The sequence below is a fragment of the Lolium perenne genome, chromosome 7 (genome assembly GCF_019359855.2).
Source record: "Lolium perenne isolate Kyuss_39 chromosome 7, Kyuss_2.0, whole genome shotgun sequence".
Classification (NCBI taxonomy): domain Eukaryota; kingdom Viridiplantae; phylum Streptophyta; class Magnoliopsida; order Poales; family Poaceae; genus Lolium; species Lolium perenne.
In genome coordinates, this window is record NC_067250.2 from 103,929,546 (window position 1) to 103,948,938 (window position 19,393).

At 45.4% G+C, this 19,393-nt stretch overlaps 2 protein-coding genes across 3 annotated transcripts; both read right to left on the reverse strand.

The window, feature by feature from the left end:
* Nucleotides 1-2,283: 2,283 nt before the first annotated feature.
* Nucleotides 2,284-10,757, reverse strand: LOC127318318 (cyclin-T1-3). The gene is made up of 7 exons (XM_051348785.2): nucleotides 10,407-10,757; nucleotides 6,145-6,413; nucleotides 4,792-4,873; nucleotides 4,300-4,434; nucleotides 3,948-4,123; nucleotides 3,713-3,864; nucleotides 2,284-3,227 (listed from the first exon to the last, which is right to left on the reverse strand). The coding sequence occupies exons 2-7, from the start codon at nucleotides 6,381-6,383 to the stop codon at nucleotides 2,560-2,562; spliced, it is 1,452 nt and encodes a 483-aa protein (XP_051204745.1). The 5' UTR covers nucleotides 6,384-6,413; nucleotides 10,407-10,757; the 3' UTR covers nucleotides 2,284-2,559.
* Nucleotides 10,758-12,401: 1,644 nt separating this feature from the next.
* Nucleotides 12,402-17,804, reverse strand: LOC127318319 (MYB-like transcription factor ODO1). Of its 2 annotated transcripts, XM_051348789.2 has the most exons (4): nucleotides 17,559-17,804; nucleotides 15,655-15,799; nucleotides 14,803-15,088; nucleotides 12,402-13,153 (listed from the first exon to the last, which is right to left on the reverse strand). In XM_051348789.2, exons 3-4 carry the CDS (start codon nucleotides 15,063-15,065, stop codon nucleotides 12,658-12,660), a joined length of 759 nt encoding a protein of 252 aa, XP_051204749.1. In that variant the 5' UTR covers nucleotides 15,066-15,088; nucleotides 15,655-15,799; nucleotides 17,559-17,804; the 3' UTR covers nucleotides 12,402-12,657. The 2 variants fall into 2 exon arrangements, with proteins under 2 accessions (XP_051204749.1, XP_051204747.1); XM_051348787.2 differs by having other exon boundaries at nucleotides 14,803-15,075; nucleotides 15,655-17,804.
* Nucleotides 17,805-19,393: the final 1,589 nt, after the last annotated feature.

A 19,393-nucleotide genomic window follows, 5' to 3' on the forward strand; every position in this document is an offset into this window, starting at 1 on the left:
AAACTACCAAATACGTGTAAACCAAATATATCTCTTACAACAGGTAGTAATAACGATGTAAAGTAGGAGTGTCTACGATGGTACTACGGCAAAGGTGGTCGTACACCCGTTGTATTGTGCAGCTTCAAAACACGTATTTTTTATTCTTAAAAAAATTAGATACAAAATTTTGCATATTTAGGAATTGTTCCCGATAAAAAAATTCTGCATGTTTAGGAACTGTTCCCGATGCCTTGTTCTTAAGTTCCAAACTGGTCGATGATGGCCCATCTCCAATGATCCTTACAATGGTGAGAAAACTCGGTTCTAGGAAGATACTTGGCTGGGGAAAAATCCTTTATCACTTTAATATCATTCACTATATAACATAGTACAACGAAAACAAGTTTTGGTTGGTAATGTTATGTCTCAAGTACCGTTAAACATAGGTTTCAGACAAACGAAGCTTGGTCGTTCCCCTTCCCCCGCTACAGTAGGGAGGGGCGATTTTCTGAATCCTCACCGGAGATCCACCTCGCTCGCCGTCGGGTCGTCGATTCCTCCTCCTCCGGCGGCCGCCCCGGCGGCGGGAGGGCGGGGAATCGTCGATCCATGGCTTGTACATAGTGTAGGGTTCTCTAGGTGGCCTGCCGGCGGTGCTGTGAAGGTGGTGGTGCGGTCGGCGTGGCGTTTTGAGATGGAGCTCGTCCTCTTCGACGGCGGTGCTCTTCGGAGCTCTGCGGTGGAGCTCTCGTCTTCCCCGAGCTCACGGATCCGCGGATCCGTCGAGTTTGTCAAGCCCTCACCGGCGGCGGCGTGGCGGTCGAGCCGGAGTTCCAAGAATAAGGAGAAGGAGGTTATGAGGAGTCCGGCGATGGAGGTGGGGTGCGGCGGTGTAAGTTCTCAGGAGCTGGCGACCGGCGACTTCCCGTCCGCGGAGGGGCTGCACCTGATCCAAGCCATCAAGGGGTGCAGCGGCGGCGGCGCGCCACCGGCGGCATCGAGCTCGTCTTCTTCATCGGGATCCAGGGGTCTTCTTTGTATTTCTGGCTTTGTTTCTGGGTCTTTCTGTAAGAACTGGACTTTAATATAATTTCCTTTTCTGCGCAAAAAAAAAAAAACATAGGTTTCAGACGTACTTTGATAGGGAACAGAGAAGAGAGGGGGCTCCATTTGGTTACGCTCCTGATGGATGTTCACCTAACCTTACAACCGGATGTCTTTATTTGAAAAAAATATGGCAGCCCATATATCCCAGGCTGCAGTCTTGTTTCCGTATAACGAGGGAAGAAAAGCATCAGCTTGTCACTTCCTATTCTCAGGAACCGACGATGACTGCAAGTACCAATGGACACTAAGGGTCTGTTCGGTTTTGGAACGACCTGAAATGGAATGGAACGATTCCACACCTGGAACCCATTCTCGTCTTCGGTTACATAAAAGGATGGAACGAAGTGATTCCTCGGAACAGAATATTCCATGTAGATGCGGAACGCACCCGTCCGGCTAAATCGGTCGGACGAGATGGAACGACTCGTGCTAATCTCTCTCACGCGTTAATCACTCTCTCTCTCCCGTGGCCGATCCATCTCCTCCTTCCTCGCGCTGAAGCCGGGCGAGCGGCCGCCGGCGGACGGAGCAGCGGCCAGGACGGCGGCCATGCGAGGCGGCCAGGACGGCGGCTAGGGCGGCCGCCGGCGGACGGAGCAGCGGCCAGGGCGGGGCCGGCCGGAGCCAAGGCGCGGCCGCCGGCGGACGGAGCAGCGGCCACGACGGCGGCCATGCGAGGTGGATAGGACGGCAGCCAAGGGCAACGGCCAGCGGGGCCTGGCGGTGCGGTGGCTAGGACGGCCGCACTCCTCCAAGAGCGACGGCCAGCGGGGGCTGGGGGCGCAGCGGCCAGGATGGTGGCTAGGACGGCCGCACTCCTCCAAGCGCGGCGGGCGGCCGACGGGTCTCATCCATGCTATGGCGGAGACGAAGCCATTCCAGGCTAATTAATTGTGAATCCCTTTAAATTAGACTAATTAATTGCATATTTAGATTAGTTACTTCTCTTTTCAACCGAACAGAAACATGGGATGGGATGGAATGTGATGGAATGGAACCATTCCATTCCATTCCACCCTGTCTGAAAAACGAACACACACTAACTGAATGCCTTCTATGGAATGCGCGTGCTGCATACCCTAAACAGAGCATCAAAACCTGAACAGTTGCATAAATATCCCAATCCAAATTTTCTTCGAATCCATGTATTTCAAGTCACGTGACCCCGATGGGATGGGACCATGGCAAATCTAGTTAGTTTATACAGCACTCGGGTGCAGGCTAATTCATATCGTTTCCCAGCACGAAACTGCTGATCAATGTCCCATAACATTTATCGCCTCAACAATGTACACACTCCTCTGGGGGGAAACCATTTTTTTCAGATTAAAGTACATAAGGTTCAAATTTCAACATAGGCAAACAAGCATCTGAGTGCTCCAGCGAAGGAAAATACCAGGTTCCACGCACTGGCGCTCAAAACACCAGTTGTCAGTTCGTCACCAGGGCAACAACAATGAATACTTGATCTCATGACCTCAGCCTCTTGACATCTCTATCGCCGCCACGGTCGTAACCCCTGTGCTCGTGCGCGTCCTTCCTCTTCCGGTTGTCAGGGTCAGGAGAACGGTATTCGTGGCTGTCCATGGACAGCTCGCCCTCTTCGGTATTCTCCACCTTGCGGGCCGTGTTCTGGTGATCCTCGCGGTGCGCAGGATGGGGCCAGCTCTGCCTTCTGTCGGGCTTTTTCTCATCCTCGGCAGCCAATTCTACACCATGCTCCAGTTCCCTCTCAATTAGGTCATCATCATCCATGACATCAACCTTTCTACCAGCATCACCTTTTGATTTCCTCCGTTTCTCCAGCGCAGCTTTCACCTTATCCTTATCTATTTTTTTCATCGCATCCATCATTGACGATGACATATTGGTACCTTCATTGCTATTAGCAGAACTATCCCTTGCTTCGATCTTGGGTACTCGCTGGTTTGAGTTTTGCTTTTCAGGATGAGGGTGGTCATATCCATGGTGGCCTGGTATGCTCGACTGTCTAGGCGCTTGATGAGATTCATTGGCAAGAGGCTCCTCTTTCACAGGAGCACGCACACTTGCAGAGCTCCCTTCGGTTTCATTCCCTTGTGATGGTGGTGGCCCAACACGGTTCTGCTCGTAGAGCTCCAACATTTGGTTGCTAACCTCTGAAAAGAATTATCGCAAAAAGGTATAAAAATGGGCCCTTTGTATGTATGTTATTTCGCAAGAAAGAACATCAAAACTTCAACAGTAACCGTGGCAGAAAATGGGAGTAAAAGGAGTATCAGTTCTATGCAAACAAATATAATAACAGACAATACTGCACAGTACCACTGGAAAATCAGCAAGCTAAAAAATACATCTCGTTGCATCCACAGGTGGTCCCAGGCCCCACATGTCATTCCCATTTAGATTACCTTGTGCACATCACGCAACACCCCCATGTCTTTGACCTAACCAGCCTAGTTCCGCTATCAATTTTGAACAAAGATAATGAAATGTTGGCCAGCAAATTCTCAAGGACTCCTAGACAGCTAAAGCATGGCAACAACTGCTGCTACTTGTCAAAGCGTGTATACTACTATCCTTGTGATAAAAGAAAATACAATAGTGCAAATACGCACTACTGACTTTGTATCTAGAGACCAACCTTCCAACTGCCGCGGGGTTACATCAAACTCTTGCCACCAGACCTTCTCGCCATCTGCTGGAAGCTTGACTTTGAGGAACTTTGCAGCAAGGAAGATTGCGCCGGCCGCAATATGATGGGGCTTAAATTGCAGGCAAAGCGAAGTGCGTAGCCTGTAGACCCCTTTTAAGGTATAGTAAATACGTATAATGGGGGATTTACTATTTTTATAAGGATAAGTATAATTTTAGCATACCCATCGTTAACAAAATTCCAGGCAACTTGAGCAAGTGCATTTTGAGCAACCTTGAATTTTTTAATAGCTTCAACCAAGGGCTTGTAAGGGTGGTGCACATTCATGTCAAAACCAAGTGTTACAAGCACAAGGCGCTCCCCAATCAACAGAAGTTCCTTCTGTTGCTCATACACTTCCTACACACAGCACAAATATCCTCAGCTACCATTTTGGTAAGAATGCTCAGGGAATAAAATTTACCAGCTATACACAAAATTTTACAGCTTTATGAAATACAAGTGTCTAGAAACACAGATAGCTAAGGCTACTAGGTAGGGAGTATCAAAGAGAATATTCACCTAAAATATCTCACCTTCTGCTTAATTCGAGCAATCGCAGCAGGATCTTTTTTGTGGATGATCTCATAAGAGATGAGTACAACATCCTTCAGGGGTCTGGGTGTTTCTTCAACTTTACCCGCCAAGAACATGCAAACTGTGGCTATTATCTGCAGATTATAATGAACTTACATTAACAAGCAAAGAGCCAGTTGATAATAAGAAAAATGCTACCGCTAACATATTGCAAGCAGCATGCTCTATGTATGCAGTCCAAGAAAACACTCAGTGTTATCCTTCATGTCTCTTCTGCAAGGATACAAGTTACCGAATCACGGAATCAAATAAAACATGGTCTACAGGTGACAGCAAACCATTTTCCATGTCTTTCACATATGGGTGGCACAGCTTTAATGATTGAGCACCAGTTAGTATGTACTGCCTACTATACATAGGACGGATAAACCAAAAATATGTTGTCTGACAACAAACATGTACAAGCCCGTACAAATTTCAGTAAGGCATACCTGTCTATCATTCTTGGCATGAGATTGGCGAAGGAAAAAACGATGGCAGAATACTATAGCTGTAGCAATTGTTACTTGGGGCCTACATTATAAATTCATTCATCAATAAGAAGGAAAAACTATTATATAGGACTATCAACCATGCCAAGAGAGCATAGTTAATGCAGTAACACACAGTGATCTTCACTGATTCATAAACATTCACAGTACACATACTTTAAGGACACATAAGACCTATAAATAAATACTATACAGAGTTGGATATTGAATAAGAATCAGTGGCCCCTAAAGTAACAAATCAATGAACAGAACACTGGACTAAGGGCCAATATGTTCAAAACTTAACCCTGAAAATGCCATGTGCTCATGAAGAAAAAAAACATAAATTCCACTGGGTTCACAGCTGAACAGAGAAAACCCATGGCTTGATAATTGAGAGCTTTACCATCAGATTATTAAACCATCTCTAGATGTTGCCACAGAAAACAAGTTAGCAAAACTAACAAGTTATATTGAGTATAAATTAACAACAATGAATAAAATACAGATTGAAAGAATATAATGCTAACAATTTCAAAAATGCTTAAGCAGAAGAAACACTGGACAAGTCAACCAGAAAATATTAAAATATCCAATATAGTATATAGATATCGCATGATAAAAAGAAAAATTAGCCCATGTAATCAAGTAAATGCCAGGAAAAACCAGACAGGTGGATCCAGATCAGGAAATGATTAAACTGGCGCTCGAGTAGTCAGCATGCTTAACAACCTATCATGTAAAGTCACTCTATGTTCGTTTAGAACCTATGTAATCTTCCGAATAACTTTTGCATACCTAACATCTTGAATTCTTACAGAGATCCTCACAGTGTTTGTTTTAGGTATTCCTCCCATTAAATATTTCCACTAGAGGCCTGTTGGATTCGCAGCCTAAGAGTGTCTAAGCATGGTTTAGACGCTTGCCTAATTTGGTCAAACTTGCCTTAATGGTGTTTGACAAACTGTGGCAGAGTTTTGCTTCCAACTAAAAAAGGCCCTCATGTTCTGTCAATAAAGGTACAGACCATACTCATGCACATAGTAGGAGAACTGTTATCAACAGAATATAATCATTTATGCTTTAGGTGTGCACCAGACTTTCCTAGAATTTGGATAATAGAATGAGGATGACATCAATCATAAATTATTTCAGATATTGTTAACTGCAAAGAAATTAAGCTATCAGATAACTTCCAGTTGTCTACATACACTAGAAAAGAACAGTCAATAATCAAATAATACTGCTAAAACAGCTGTTCTATTTACCAGGAAGATGTAACAATAAAATATTCATGGTTCAATATATTCTTACACTTTAAGCCTCATCCCGAAATCCTGAAGGAAAGTGCAGTATGACTTGCGAAGGTACGACTCCTTCTTCAAATCAATACCATCTCTCCTTGAAAGGGAATTCTCCTCTATCTCTTTTCTACTAAAATACCAGGAAGCACCAAGTTGGCCACCTTCCACATGTCTATCATAGGGAATTTTATAAGGGCTGTTCTCTACAATTCCATGATGTGAAGAGTCACTTGTCTGCATGATATCCATGTATGATTTTTCTCTTTTCTTCTAAAAAACCTGAAAAGAAAAGATATATAATTACACCATTGCAAACTTAACATACACGGGACAGAAAGTGCAGCTATGCTCGTACCTAAATGCAGATACCTTCTAAATTTAACATAGATTAAGTTGTGAGGAGCTAAAGAAGTCATCAAACTGTATATACATGCAAAGGATGGGTGCCAGATAATAACAACATATCCATAATGCTTCCATGAACTGCATGTTCTTTCCTTCACGAAAGCCCCGTAACTCAACAAATTCGTCACATATCTATACCTAATAATAAAGGGAGAAGCGTTTCCGTGGTTTAGTCCGTCAAATTTTCGTCCGTTCCTATGTTACTTCCCCGTTAAACGTTTCGTCCGTCTTTCTTTTTATTGGGCTGGCAGGCACACGACCACAAACCGTACGTGATTTATCAGGGCACTACAGATGGAAAGTTGCCAAATTACTTACGTAATGATCGTTCCTAGCGGCAGCAGTGTCCGGGTGCAGCACTAACTAACGCAGATGCAGAGTCCGGCTGCAACGCGATCGATATTGCCCATGCATATATAAGTATAGCCATCGTATCTTATCACATGGTTTACTAAACCAAGATTTGTACGGCCGGAGCGTCATGATCGATCAAATACCAGGTCGGCGGCAGCTCGTCATGGCTAGCGACAACCATTGTTATGATGAGGAGGGATTGGAGCTGGATGAGGACAAAGTCGAGCTGCTTAAGCGGGTTACATCGCCGGGGGCTCGCCATGGCAAGCGACGAAGAGTTCGAGCTGCTCAAGCGGGCCACATCGCTGCCGGCTCACTATTGCAAGCGACAAAGAGCTCTAGAACGAGGATGTACATGGAGCCAGATGCGAGGACGCCGCTGGGCTGCTCGAGAAGGCCACACCTCCGCCGCTCGCCACGTTAAGCGATAACGAGTGGTACGTGCAATCGTGCATACAACTACGACGGCGAAGATGAAAATAAGTAGGGATTTGAGCCGGACGGGACGTTTTGGGCTGCTCGAGGAGGCTACACCGGCTAGCCATGGAAAGCGGCAAAGACAAGGACGAGTAGGGATTGGAGCCCGTCTTGGACAACATCAGGTTGCTCCAGGAGGCCACGCCACCAACGGCTAGCCATGAAAAGCGGCGAGGACGGGTCGGGATTGGAGCCAGTCGCGGACAACATCAAGCTGCTCGAGGAGGCCACGCCGCCGCGGGCTCGCCATGGTCAAGAAGAGGATGAGGAGGGATTGGAGCTAGCGACAGGTGCTCAAGTTCAGATGTAATCAAGAAGCTATAGGCGATTCGTTTAGAAAGATCAAAACACATCCACAATGACATCAAGCACTAACATGACCTTTAAAAGTGTGAGATACGGAGAACATCACGTATTCACCTTCAGAGTTCACAACACGTTCTTCACACTTCAGATTACCTAACTTGTGTTGAAAAAAAAAATTATCTGAATAAAAAGTTCGATCGTTGCCAAACTCAGCTGAGCACCTCGAGGCATAGTTTTCAGCAGGAAAGACAGCCACACGAAGATAAAAAAGTTTCCATGATTTGCATACTATAATGAGTCTGCATGTTTATATTTTGAATGTTCTATTATCTGTTCCCTCCCATGTGCTGAAATTAAGCGCTCTCTCTAGCTATTTAACTCCCTTAATTGGGATAAGCAAAACTTTTACTGTTTTCAGGAACGAGAGGGAGATGAAGGACAAGTATGGTCACCAGGCGCCACACGTGAAATCCACCTCACGTTGCCCCACATTACACCACATGCCACGAGAAGTACTGCAGCTTGCGCCATGCACCTATCCGGGCAGCGCCTAGGTGTTCATCGTGCACTGCCGGGAGTCCACCTCGCGCCTCCCCAATCCTCAACTGCAACCAGCAGCGAGAGAGACATGTATGGTGGCGTTGCTGCCTTCTGGACGTAGCCACTGTCATATGTGGATCTGCCTGTGTCTCGCTCCGGCATGTGTACCATAACACCTTTTGCAATGCATGGCTTCTTGCATAAATGTAAAGACATTCACCATGTTAAAGCAGGGGATAGTAGCACTAGCTTCGGACGATTTGCGAAACTCTGAAACGATTTATCCTACTTTCCGATGTGTATAAAGTCAACACAATATATTCTTTCTGTCAAAGATTACCTTATTGTGTATGAGTTGTCTACAAACTGATTGCGTTGTTTATATAGATGAGATAAAAGTTGTTATCGTAGATTGCTTCTGGTCTTGGTGGAGCGGAGTAATTTTTATTATTTGGAGGACATCAAATGTGGTACTATAAAAACATAATTTATAGTATTTTTCTACATCTCATTTCATGCTCTCACCCGTTGCAACGCACGGGCATTTGTGCTAGTGGATGATAATATGACAAATGAAAGGGTTTTCTTAATTACAAGAGGTCAACGAATTACCTACATTTACAAAGACAATTAGTTAACATGCAATTTAAGACCACCATACAGGATTTGAAACGGCTCCAGCTTGTCCATAAGTAAGCTGTCCACGTAAGCCCCGGATAGCTAGGGTAATTGTAACTGCATGTTTGGAACAGCTTATTGATATGACCTTATTGCCTGTAGTAGATGCAAAGTCCAAAATGTCCTGGAATATCACATTCCAAAATGTTTGCCGGTTTCCAAATTTTAGAGTGATAACTGACACTTAAAAAGAAAGACAATGCAGTCGGATCCCTTGAAAGTGTCTACCCCATCTTTGCTATGGAAGAAGCACTAGCAAATATCATACTTGGAACAAACATAGGTTCTCTTATAAGGTCAATAAACTGTTCACTGTTCATCGCACATCATATGTCACATCTTGTAGTTGTTGCTCCATATATGTATCATCCAGAGAACGAACAAATTTGTAGTTGCTACTGCACATATACATATCATTCAGAGTAAGAAACAATGGTTTCTCGAAAAAAAGAAAAAAACTGCTCCAACTCAAGAGAAGGAAGAACCTGAGCTGGGTAGCAACAAGGAATAAGACGGCGTGAGGGTAACCTACATGGCGAGCGGTCACGATGGGCATAAAATCATAAACCCGAACCCGGAAAACCCGTACCTGAACCCGTATAGCCCGAACCCGAAAAACGCGAACACAATATCGGGTAGCACTTGTAGAAACCCGAATTTTATTAGCCAAATTCGGGTTACATGTACCGGTACTCGAATTGCCCGATAGGCCCGAAATCAATAAAAGGCAAAGTAAGAAAAGTCCCCCATCTCCCGAACACAGCCCGGCCAAATCCAAATCTCCCAAGGTAACCTAGTACTGCCTCTGCTGTGCAGTTGCATCGCGATCTCAAAATTCAGGGTAAACCCGAACTCCCAGCGTGAGCGAGCGGTGCGGAGCATAGAGGTCGGCAAATAGCAAGGAGCGAAGAGGGCGCACGGTGGCCAGAAAGGAGGGGGTGTCAACGAGCTAGCCCTTGCTCCCGCCTCTCTCCATCACAAGTTCACAACACAGGTTTTAGATTTATAGAATAGAGGTAAAAGCATTGCCACAGGCTCATTCATCGAAAATCAAAATCATAGAGACAGGAAAAGAAAACCGAATTTCCACTAGGAGGCTGAGAAGGGATGCAATGAGGGGGGCAGTGAGATTAAGCCGCCTATAAGATCTGAGTTAGCTTAGAGCTATTTTGACCATTAATGGTCTACTAGAAGCTGTTCCAAATTCACCTAAGAGCGGAGTAATGCAATAGATAGATTTGATCCACAACAAAGTCCAGAGAAGATGCATTTTCTCAAGCGGTTTTGTGTCAGGTTACCTACTCAAGTGCAAATGCTTTAATGAACTGAATGAAAACAAGAACAGCTTATGTCTGGTAATGATCCATACAGGCGTGTCCAACAAACAATATGCACAAAACCGTAAAAAAAAAGGATGTATTCCATATATGGAACACCCATTGGTCTACGAGCATCTATCTTATCCATCATCTTGTAAAAGAAAAAAAAAACAGAGAAAGAAAAAGGTCATACCTTGGAAGGAAAGCAGGGGAGACCTCGGGCCCCTGTCCGCGAGGGGTTGCAGAGGAGGCGTGAAGGAGGAGCTGCCGGGATCCGTCGACGCGGGTGCGAAGGGTAGGTAGAGGAGGAGAAGATCGCGCCGGATGGATGACGACGTCTCCCGCCCGTCGTCGCCGCTGGTGGGGAAGAAGCTCGCGCGGGAGGGCTTGCGGGGGGGGGGGGGGGGGGGTGAAACAGGCGGCAGCGGCGGTAATTTTGGGAGGCGGGCGCCGGAGGAGGTGCGGATAGGAGGGCGGCGCAAACCCTAGCACCGCCGCATCGGCAGTGAGGTCGCGTGCGTGCGAGGGTAGGGAGGGGGTGGGGTTTCCGGAGATTTGCACAGAAGGGTCGCAGTTTTCCCGTATTCTTTCCGGTAGCACGGGCAGTGTACAATGGTACGGAAAATACGCCACAATGCTGCAAAAACATGTCACGACTCACCAGTATTCTTTCCGGTAGTACGGGCAGTGTGCATGGTATGGAAAATACGCCACAACGTATGCCAAGAAAAAAAAAGCAAGAGGAGCTCACCTGACGGGTGGCGGTCGAGGACAAGCTCTGGCGGCGGACGAGGACAAGGCCGGCGGGGACTTCGATCTGCGGGTGGGGGAGGAGAAGTCCGGCGACAGGACAAGGCCGGTGTGCCACGGCGATGGCGGCGGAGGAGATGGATGGGGGAGGGCGGCAGGGGTGGGGGATACTCTCAGGCGGTGGCGGTGGAACGAGTGGCAGCGGCGGAACCCTAGGCGGGTCGCTCGCGTTTCGCCTCTCAGCACGCCACAAGCAAGGTTTTTTCTTTTTTCTCTCGTTTTTCTTGTTCTCCTTTTGTTTTGGTTCTGGTTGGAGCATGCAAATCTCCAGTCCGGTTCGAGCCTCCGCGGTAGCAGTTCTCTGATACGAGTAATTTCGTGGAACGAAATGGGCAAATAAATAGAGCGCTTCGGGTAGAGGAGCGTGTTTTTTCTGATATGCGGGAGAATGATATGCTTGGGGAAAGACAAGCACACCACTTCTTAACATAAAATTGCCACTTTTGAGCTCAAAATTTGGAAAATTGCTATTTTTTAAAAAAAAAATCCATAAATCTGCCACTATACAACAGTTTTTTTGCAATGTGCACTAAAATAAAACTAACCTCCAATTGGCAGCCTTATGTAGTGATGAGGTGGCAAAAGTCTCAGCAATTTCCTAAGTTGAGAATGGAATATTTGAATATCTAAAAGAAAAAATATTTAAAAAGGGAAAAAATCTCACTCCCGTCCCCGTCGTGCTCGTGCACCACGACTAAGGCCTAGCCCGGCCGGCCAGCCGCCCTGTCCTCCAAGTCTCGGAATCGAGGATGTTGACGCCGGCGCACCCTGCCTTCCCAACTGTGGCCGCTGCGGGATGACCGCCTCCCCATCCAGCCGACGTCCCCATACTCGGTAACCCACTCCACCTGGAGGTGCCGTCGCTCACCTCCATGCTCCGCATGGTTGCTGCCACGAAAGGCTAAGAGGCGGAGAGGCTCCTGCAGACCGCCAAGCTCTCCGGTCCGAACGGACCTGCGACAGGGGAGGACGGACCGCTGGCCAGCCACCGCTAGGGGAGGAGGCTGTCCTACCGACCGTCGAGTTGTCCTCTCCGATCAGACATGTGTTACGGGAGGATAGGAGGACGGCCGTTGCCGGCCATCGAGCTCCCCGCATCCGCAGGCCCGCCGCCACGGACGGGCTGCGCCATGGGCGCGAGGCAGTCTCCACTCCGGTCGGCTGCCACCTTGGACTCGCCATGCATGACCATGGCCGGTCTAACTTTTTATTCTTTTACTTTTACATTTTTTAATTAGCTAACCAGGTCCCTCTCCACATCAGCAAATTCATCAAGTTTTGTGCCACGTCATCCTTACATGTGGGCTCCACTTATCAGTAACATTGTTAATCCCTGTTAACTTATGCGAAATTTTTGAAAAGTGATAGCTTTCCAGAATTTGAGCACGAAAGTGGTAGTATTATGCTAAGAACTCCCAAACGCACAACGAGCCTCTTTGTTTCGTTTCCCCTGCTTTTATTATGTGGAAAGTACCTAAGCACCTAGAAATCCAAACAAAAAGGCCCTTAGACAGGTGCAGTTTGCTGCCTATTCGCAGTCTTCTACACCTATTTGTCACTGGTAAGCTATATTTATCTTAAATCTAACATTTTGATTCGTATGAGCTGAGAACCGTTGGACAGTCAATCAAACTCTAGTCACCCCTGCCAAAATCTTGGTCAACCAAGCTTGAGTCGCCGATGCCACAATCTTGGTAATCAAGCAACCAATCTGTCGTTCCATCCCACAGTAACTGCCCTGTAATGCTGCCGAACTCGTCATCTTTGCTGCTCGCAAAACTAAGCCATGGCTCATCGACGGGCAGCTCTTCCTCTAACAGCCACTTCGCAAATGGATCCTGCTTGTCACCGCTTGTGTTCCTGCTCGACTGTTCTGATGAATCCATGGGCATTGACACGCCTTCACAGCAGGGCTCCTTGTAATCCAGATAATTTCCTGTGTTGCTAGATTTGCCTGATGTGGTTCGCGATGTAGTCCCTATTGGGCTAGCCGCCTTGGTGTTTGCCAGAGGCTGGTGTGTGGCTGGGTCAATGCCCATCTTTAAGAGCTTCTTCTTGATGTGTGTGTTCCAGTGATTTTTTATCTCGTTGTCTGTTCTCCCGGGTAACTCGGCAGCAATCTTGGACCATCTGCACATAGGGATGCAAGACATTAGGAGGTAATTAAACTGGTATGGTAGTATCAAGTTGTTTGTGGACTTGCAGGCAAAACACCGAAAAAATTTAGAGCAAAAAAACACTGAAAAATTACGCTTGTCAGCTATTTTCAATGGTTTTGGCAGCTTGCTGTAAGCTAGTAATCTAATGGTTCACCTATTTCAAACATTTTCACAATTTAGCCTCCTTTTCTTTGCAAAGTGAAATTTGAGATAGACATAAAGGGCTAGCTTTAGAATGACCTAATGAAGTAATGGGTGTTGGTACTTTTGTTTTATTACTTTTAAAGTGGTCTTCAGTTCACATACCTACATCTGGAGGCTACACAACACAATATTTACCTATTTTAGGTGCAATAATTACGGCGGAGATCTTAATTGAAAAAATTGAAAATTCAAGAATGTCAAAAGGCAGGGAAACAACAAAGAGGATAAACAGTCCAACTCCCTCTATTGGTAAATACATGTTCTTTGAATATTGACACGATCTAAAGCATGTAATTTTGTCCTTAACTTTTCATATGAATATCTTAGTACACAATAGAAAATTATGGTAGTTTTAAACTATTTTTCATTAAAAATATGATTATACTATTTTCACATAATAAATAGAATGTTTTTCATATAAAATACCAGCCTACAAGGTTAAAGTTGGAGGCCCGCTTACTAAGACGCCATGTATTTTCGAACGGAGTTACTGCATTAGGAAAATAAATTTAGAGATTTTTTTCTCAATTCAAAAGAAATAAAGCAAATATGTTAATTCAGATGTAACCTTGTTTAATGTGTGGAAGGGCTTATTTCTACATAAGACTAGTCATAGTGGGTAGTAACATTAGGTAGTAACATGCACATGTTACTCTTCTATGTTACTACCACCATAGTGGTTAGTATCATAGATGTAGTAACATAAAATGGTACATTTGTTAAGTTGTAGACTCATCTTCCCTTGAAATGTGTGATGTGATGGTAACATAGCTAGTTACCACTATCTCTCTTTCCTCAATTAATTGCATGCCATGTCATCAAAATGCTTAGTTGGATTGCATGTTGTTGATGTTACTAAATATGTTACTCCCCAGTCCCCACTATGTAGTCTAAGATTGTCTTATGCTGAGAGCCGAGCCAAGGAGGAGAATGGAGTTCTGAGGACGGATAATGATACCATGTGCACAACACTCTACAACTTTTGGTCATTGTGTAGGAATTCAGTTGGTTGGAATACGAGGCTTTGTGCATATTATGATTACTCTCAAACTAGTCAGAACACATATGTACAGCCGCGGCTTTTCTTTTTTGATATACAATACAAAAATAGAAAGCAATCTATCACAGCAACAAATGTGCTACTCTGCGTCTTGCAATAACTAAGACGCCCACATGCATCAAACTGAGCTGTGGTCACAAACATACACACAAAACATTTATGAGTACAATATGCATGTAATATGCTAGAAAGTTTTGCTTTATAAGTATATCCTGCATTTTTTCAATACTTAGTTAATCATATAAATTTCCATAGCAATGCAGCAGATGGGTTGACATGCGAAATGCCGTGTAAGCATGCATGGACCTGTGCTATAATATTGTAGCATTATGATATGCCCATAAACACAGTTGTACCTGTTGCCGAGCTTTGCGTGGAGGTCGACAACGAGCTGCTCCTCATCAGCAGTGAGAAGACCACGCTTTAAGTCAGGGCGAAGATAGTTAGTCCACCGTAGCCGGCAGCTCTTGCCACAGCGCAGCAGCCCCGCCAGCTTAGGCACCGCTCGCCAGCAACATCGACCGTGTGTCAGGATGAAGCTGACAAGCTTATTGTCCTCCTCCGCGGTCCACGGCCCCCGCTTCACCCCCTGCTTGTCACAGCACGGCTGCCTCCCCATCTGCTACTTGCTGCAGACTTACACTGGTTGATCAATCCCTGGATTAGAAGCCTACCAACAAACTTATATTTGCCTTGTGTGAGCTACTAAACTCTTGCAGACAAGCATCAGACAAAATGGCTGCGACAGCTCCCTTGCAACTGCAATGGGTGGCAGTGCTTGCACATTTATAACCCAGCGTGTAGCATTTTCATGAATTTTGTATATAATGATAGCGACAGTGATTCAGTTAATATGTGATCAGGAAGCAAGAGCCTCCATCTGTGGTACAGTAAAACTTTGCAACATTTAAGTCCCTGTACAAAATAAAAGTAATAACATGCATATGTACTGCAGCATCATGATTTTCAGATTCAGGCATACTGCCAAAAATCTGAGACTAAGTTGATTCCTGCAAATTTGTGCAATTCAATACTACATGGCTTAATAGTATCTAAATTAATCAACTCAGTACATAGAGCAATGCTCAATTCTTGGAGATGCAAGAATAGCATGATGTCCTAGCTACCAATTATTTTTTTCAGCACAACAACAATTCAATTGCAGATAACTCTAAAAAGTACGATTTTATCTGAAAAGAACAGCTTACCTTTTGCCTGTATGGCTGCTGTTGCTTCCATTTCCCACAGGGGCATACAGGTATGCTGCCTTACGCAACGATTCCATCAGCCACTTCGTCACCAATAGTGCATATAGCTGACCAAACCATGGGGAACCCTCTTACCTGCATATGTCTATTGCAAGCTGCATTTGTAACATGTTTGTATGAACCGAGATTATGATCTGAGCACAGGATGCTTTACACGTAGCATTTTAGGGAAATCAGGCATGGCCAGTGTGTCCCAGTGGTGTAGTCTGCGCCAAAACATTCAGTGTCTGTGCTCGCTGAGACTGTTATTTAAAATGCTGGGTTTTGCGGCTCTGCCAGGTTCTCACAGCACAGAAGAATTTAACTGAACAGTACACTTCTGCCATACGTACATGTGTATTAATCTTATCAATATCAGCACTTATGAGAGAAGGATCCACAAACACATAGGACCATACCAACCATCCCATACATCATCTTCCTTGAACATGTAGTTAGTCATGGGTTTCACGCAACCAACCGGGGAGTTTTGTCCCCCTACAGTTGTAAGTCTATATCAAGACAGTACAACACATAACCAAGTGATAAGATATAGGGAAACAGTAGTCACTGTCAGTAATTTTCATGTACTGTTCCACCAAACAATATAGTCATCCTGTAACAAAACTGTGTTTTTTTTTCAATGAGATGTGAAACAAATGGGAACTACTAACAGCATAACCTGGTAAACACCTCAAATCCTAGTCATCAAATGAGAAGAAAACAAGCTGATGATACAATTTCTGTTCCGAAGTGACAGCAAGGACAGCTTACACGTCTATGGATTTACTTTATACAACACAATCTGCCGACACAGAGGATGGCCTCGCGCTGTAACATGAAAACAACATCGATCCGGTGATACATATGATGTAATATTGCTATGATGAGCATAATCCATTTAACCGTAAATAGTATACCACGGAAAAGCACTAACCATTTCAATTACCGACAGTCAGGAATATCCAATTAAACTGCAAGGACTTGACACAATGTATCCGGACTTACCGAATCTTAAACCCGATATAGTTACTGCTCATGCTACTGAGATGACTACCTTGAAATTTCCATTGACAGAGAATGTGTCTAGTCTTTCCATCACCGCCCTCCATCAGCTATATTTACTAAACAACCTGGATTAGGAACTTTCCAGCTAAAAAACCGTAAACACGGAGTCCTCAGAAAGACACCATCATATCGCGCAAGCTTTAGCACAATTTCTTCCTGAAAAGGGCTGAAAAGAGAGGCTAGGCTTCTAGGAAATATCATACCTGTCAATTCAGCGACAAATCGACTTGCTAAGGAATGTAGCCTATCTAGGAAATATTATACTTCATGTCAATTCAGGGAGTGAGGGCGAGATCAAAATTAAAACATGTCTAGGAAACGTAGAGTCTCTGACCTACTAAACCGTCCAATATCGGTTGCTTCAATTGACAAATAATTACGGAGCAGTACAGAATTTGAAGAATCCAATCTAGCAAGGTTCCATTGCCATCCGCATCTTGACTTCATGCTCACCCAAACAACATCAAACTACTACAGTATATGAGCTGGCATGTTCTCATCCTCAACTCTCAACTACTCAACAACAAACGTGCTAAATTATATGAGCACAGAAGTGCATGCTGGTGTTGCAGGAAATCGTCAGTGCCACCAGAAGGACTATGCTGAAAATTACCGCAGGTCATTCGTAATAGCAAGGCCCTAGGGCTCACAAATCACAATCAACTAATTTACTCTTTGCTCGCAAAAATAAAAATAAAAATAAAATTCGCAATGTGTGGCCATGAAACGAAAGGCGTAACGCACGCTAATGGGCAGCAGAATCTTAATTTGGTGGGTGATGGACGGAAGGGCCTCACCGCACATAGACTGGGCGGCTGCGCGTGGAGAAGAAGGGGGATCCGTCGAGGCGGTAGTGGCGGTGAGGCGGACCTCACACCCTTCGCCACCCAGTGCTGTACGGCTCCTCCTGGGAAGGAGGCAAAGGAAAGCATTGACAAGGGCGCTACGGCGAGGCTGACAAGGCTCCGGGCTCTGCAGCCCCCAGCCCCCATTGACGGCGATGGAACCAAGCGAAAAAGATGACAACGTCCAAAGAGGCGAAATTGTTCATTCTATTTTTTCCATTTTTTAAAGAAAAACTGTTCATTGTCACAGTACAAACGCAGCGCCTACATACACGCGTATACACTTACCTCTATAAACGCACACACACTCTATCCCTATGAGAACCTTTGGAAGACCGAGCCGGCGGGTTGGATTTTGAAATTGACGAAGTTATCACATGCACCTCGTCGTTGACGGGGATGTCGCCTCCCACTAAATAAATATTTCGCCTTTATGAGACACACAGATGTTAAACCTAGAATTTGAATTATGATGGACTGGGGGTACAACCACCCTCCTAACCATTCAACCTCAGATTGATTCTCTGTTCATTCTAATATAGTAGAAGAAGAATAACAAATCTTTGAGCATAGTGTAAAAAACTGGAGCAACGAATAAACCTGGTTCACTAGTCAGATCACCGGTTGATAAGGGGTGGCCCGATCTTCTCAGTAAGCAACGGTGGTGATGATGATCACGGGGTGATGGCAGCGGAGAAACATGACGATGTAGTGGATGATAACTTGTATGACGCAACGAGATCTCTCGATTGGTCCCTGTCGCCAATGCAACAGCTCTCAACCATGCAAGATATTCGCAACTCCACACACTTGCGCACGTAGCCGCCGACCACGAAGCGGTAAGTTGCAACCGTCTAATTTCCAATGGAACAGCAGATCACACAAGACTTTTTCAGGATCTACACAATATCAAGCAATATGGTGTAGGGATTTAATAGTTTTGCTAGAGCAAACAACTAAGAACTAGGGTTTATCTTAAACGTGGTCTAAAGCAGCTAGGGGCATCCTGGGCACTTATATAGGCGTCCGGGACGAGTTCTGGTCGAAAAGATACAAAAATAACCGACCCAGAATAGATCTGGTCGAGACAGACTCGGACGAATCCGGTCTGGAATCCGGTCAATCGGACCAGGGACCGGGTCGGCCGGTCTGGCGTCCGGTCAACCGAGCGGCAACCGGAAAGTTGCGAGGTTTTCCGGTTTTGATCCGGTACGATGCATCGCATCCGGTTGGCGCCCGGTCAACTAGGCCAGGGACCGGGCTGGCCGGTCTGGAGGCCGGTCTAACCGGGTGCTGGACCGGCCTAGACGTCTTCTTCTTCTCTCGCGCATGCCTCCCACTCCTCCCTCGCGCGTCCATGAGATATCTTCATGTCCAGCTCCATGTCCAGCTTCACGTCTATCTTGACGTCCGTTTTCATGTCCAGCTGCTCCTCTCCTCCTCGTGCGATGCTCGTCTCCTCTTGATACCCGATGATACATAAGTAATAGGACTTAGGCAATATAAAGTTCTCATCAATCAAAGTACCGTTTAGAAACAAGTTCACCTGTTGTTTAAGTAGCTTCGCACGAGCCCTTGTAATTGGTCCAATCCGAACTTCATTGGACTTGAGATTCACAGCAGGTTCATCTTCATTTATCAGTGACGGAGGTAATGGTGTAATAGGGATGTCCTCATCATCTCCCCCCCTTCAAAAGACGTCGACCCCGACGCTCCAAGGTCTTCTCCGTCATATGGTGTCAAATCAGCAACATTGAAAGAATTACTGACACCAAACTCATCAACTG